Genomic DNA, 3,614 nt, shown 5'->3' on the forward strand with positions numbered 1-3,614 from the left:
TGCTGTCCATTATGGCATGTGGTGATCTTATAAAGTGTTCATACGTGTTCAATTTTGGATATTGTTCCAAAATCGTGTTAGTACTTCGATTCGATTCTTTTTCTTTCTTATACTTAAGTACACTGATGGCCCGCGCCCCCCTTTAAAGGTCTTTGCCCCGCACTCACCCTGCACACCACACCCCACATCCTAAGCACTCACCCTGCGCGTCGCTCAGCACGGGGTGGTAAAGCCTGGTCCGTGAGCACGTAGAATCCCGTCCAATGACCCTAAGCTACCCATCCTTATAGCTCGCACGTAATTATGTTGCTGTCGCGACTGTGCGACGGGCGCCCGCAGTGAGTGTGCGAGCGCGACAGCAACATAATGAGGGCTATCGTTTGTACCACTGTAGAGTAAGGTCCTGTCACTTGCTAGTAGCGAAGACAGTCGCACCAACTGGTGAGCGCGAAAGTGGTAGGAGGACTATCGCATTTGCACTCACCAAGATGGCGCCACTGTAGAGTAAGGTCCTGTCAATCGCCAGGGGTGCCAACTGTTGAGTATAAAAACGATAGCCCTCATTACGCGCGAGCGATAAGGATGGGTAGCTTGGGGTCATTGGACGGGATTCTACGTGCTCACGGACCAGGCTTTAATGGCGTTTCACCTGCCTCTTGGAACATCCTGTACTAAGCACTCACCCTGCGCGTCGCTGAGCACGGGGTGGTAGGCGGGCGCGGCCCGTGCACACGCCGCAGCTCTCCCCTAGTCCCCTAGTCCGTGAGCACGTAGAATCCCATCCAATGACCCCAAGCTACCCATCCTTATCGCTCGCACGTAATTATGTTGCTGTCGCGCTCGCACACACACTGCGGGCGCGCGTCGCACAGTCGCGACCAGGCTTTAGTGGCGTTTCACCTGCCTCTTGGAACCCTATCCTAAGCACTCACCCTGCGCGTCACTCAGCACGGGATGGTAGCCGGGCACGACGCGCGCCACGCGCACGGCGGGCGGCAGCGTGCTGGCGGGCGGCGCGGGCTGCAGCGGCTCGGCGAGCACGTAGAATCCCGTCCAATGACCCCAAGCTACCCATCCTTATCGTTGTTATGTGTTGTTTGCCTAGGTGCAAGCTCCGCTTGAGCATCAAAGGTCCGCAGTCGGTGAGAATGTGTAGAGCCTGGTCCGTGAGCACGTAGAATCCCGTCCAATGACCCCATCTACCCCCATCCTTATCGCTCGCACGTAATTATGTTGCTGTCGCGCTCGCACACTCACTGCGGGCGCGCGTCGCACAGTCGCGACCAGGCTTTAGTGGCGTTTCATCTGCGTCTTGGAACAGCCTGTACTAAGCACTCACCCTGCGCGTCGCTGAGCACGGGGTGGTAGCCGGGCACGACGCGCGCCACGCGCACGGCGGGCGGCAGCGTGCTGGCGGGCGGCGCGGGCTGCAGCGGCTCGGCGAGCACGTAGAATCCCGTCCAATGACCCCAAGCTACCCGTCCTTATCGCTCGCACGTAATTATGTTGCTGTCGCGCTCGCACACTCACTGCGGGCGCGTGTCGCACAGTCGCGACAGCAACATAATTACGCGCGATTATCGCTCGCGCGATTATCGGACGGTAGCTTGGGGTCATTGGACGGGATTCTACGTGCTCACGGACCAGACTTTACTAATATCGAATCGAATACAATACGGTCCGCCCCGGGTGCCAAGCATCAGGTGGTGACAGATCGCGTAGATTAGTACTGCCACTGCCTTCGAGTCCTGCATCCAGGTAACGCAGTATCTTTTGGGGGGCGATATGTTTTACATCTTGTGGGTTTTAGGATGTGTTTGCCCAGGTGCTGCCCAGGTGCTAAGCACTCACCCTGCGCGTCGCTGAGCACGGGGTGGTAGCCGGGCGCGACGCGCGCCACGCGCACGGCGGGCGGCAGCGTGCTGGCGGGCGGCGCGGGCTGCAGCGGCTCGGCGCGGCCCGTGCACACGCCGCAACTCTCCACCTTGTACTCGCACGAACACCTGGAGATTGGTACAGTTTGGTACAATATGCTTCAAAGATAAGCATAAAAAACTCATAAAACTCTTAAAACTCATTTATTTCTGTAAGTAGGCTTTAAAAAAGCACTTTTACATGTCCCAGTATTAACCCACCCTACCACTGCTTCAGGACAATAAATGGGCCAGTGCTGAGAAGAAGCAGCGCAAGAAATTCAGACACTATTTTCAGACTCTTTTTCAAAGGTTTTCTCTTTTTCATAGCCAAGAGTGGGGACTTTGGTCCAACACCGCGGTGGGCAACCCTCTAGTTGGGTTCGCCACTGATCGGACGCCTTATGCGCTCGATACGGCGACCGACGATCGCCAAACGTCTAGAGTACCTTCTGTACTCGCCACTCTGCCCGGTGTAGCTGGAAAAGCTCTTAAAGCTACCAGCTCGCGTCCCTTAAAAAAAAGGCCTCTCAATGATTTCCATGTAGACCGGTTGATAGCGGCCAGCATCCAGCGCCTTCCTGCTACCTTTATGAGGAGATAGGTGTAGAGAGCCCCTTTTTTTCTTTTATTTTGACGTCCATGGGTTCTTGAATCATAGTCTAAATTAAATAAAGATTTTCGGCATTCAAATGTGACTTTGATATGTCTCTTTTACAAAATAGCGTAAAACCTCCACTCACCTGATGTCGGAAGGTTTCGCAGCTTTACTGGTGGCGAGGTGCAGATTGTGCATCTGCAGCAGCTTGCGCTTCTTGAAGGTGTCGCGGCGTAGCGGCCGGACGCGCGCGCACGTCTCGCCGTCGTCCGATGTTCCCGGCAAGCTGCCCTCGTAGCCTACCGGCTCGCCCTCGAACTGAACCGCGCCTTTGGCTTCGCGGACCTGCGGCAAAGGCGTTTCGTTTAAGGCTACGGTCGGTAGCGTAATTATAGGGTGGCAGGGCTGGCAAAATACCACGACGGGCCCCTGACCCGAGGGGCATCGCGATGCTTCAGGGCGATGGTCCGGAATGGTCCGGGACCCCCTGAAAAATACCTAGACTAGAAAAAAAACCTAGATACGCCAAGGGCCCCATGTACTGAATTTGTCACCGGCCTCAGATGGTATAGTTGCGCCACTGGCTACAGTCTCCTATTACTAAACTCTATACGCGTCCGACGTCAGCGTCAAACGTTCCTTAACGCGTCTGAACGCTGCCTACGACGACGTCAACGTGAAAGAGACCACAACAGTAGGCGCCCGGCAAGCTGCCCTCGTAGCCTACTGGCTCACTCTCGAACTGAACCGGGCCTTTGGCTTCGCGGACCTGCGGTAAAGACGTTTCGTTTAAGGCTACGGTCTTCAAGCCCGCGAATCGAAACACAATAGATGAATCATTGTTACGCGGTCATATGCGAACACTTGGAGATTAATGGGATAAACGCTATTCGCAGCGTTAAAAATTTCTATCACGTCTGAACGTTGCCTAGGACGTTCATGCCGAAGTCCACGTTTGGAAGAGACCACAATAGTACATTTCTAAAGCATTATATTGTGACGCAGCCTACGACGAGACGCTATAGGCGGCCTACGGCGTTTATAGGGGACCACAGCCTAAGTCAAAAACACATTGAGGTATAGCCCGACCAGGAACATAAAAA

General features: G+C 54.8%; 1 protein-coding gene across 1 annotated transcript; it reads right to left on the bottom strand.

The window, feature by feature from the left end:
- Window positions 1-1,851: 1,851 nt before the first annotated feature.
- Window positions 1,852-3,280, bottom strand: LOC114359497 (uncharacterized; the record flags this gene model as incomplete). Its single annotated transcript, XM_028313921.1, has 3 exons — window positions 1,852-2,003; window positions 2,657-2,856; window positions 3,176-3,280. Coding segments are annotated over 3 exons (457 nt in total), but the record flags the coding sequence as incomplete, so codon positions are not given.
- Window positions 3,281-3,614: the final 334 nt, after the last annotated feature.

The sequence above is a fragment of the Ostrinia furnacalis genome, unplaced genomic scaffold (genome assembly GCF_004193835.3).
Source record: "Ostrinia furnacalis isolate ACB-3 unplaced genomic scaffold, ASM419383v2 OfSCF4427, whole genome shotgun sequence".
Classification (NCBI taxonomy): domain Eukaryota; kingdom Metazoa; phylum Arthropoda; class Insecta; order Lepidoptera; family Crambidae; genus Ostrinia; species Ostrinia furnacalis.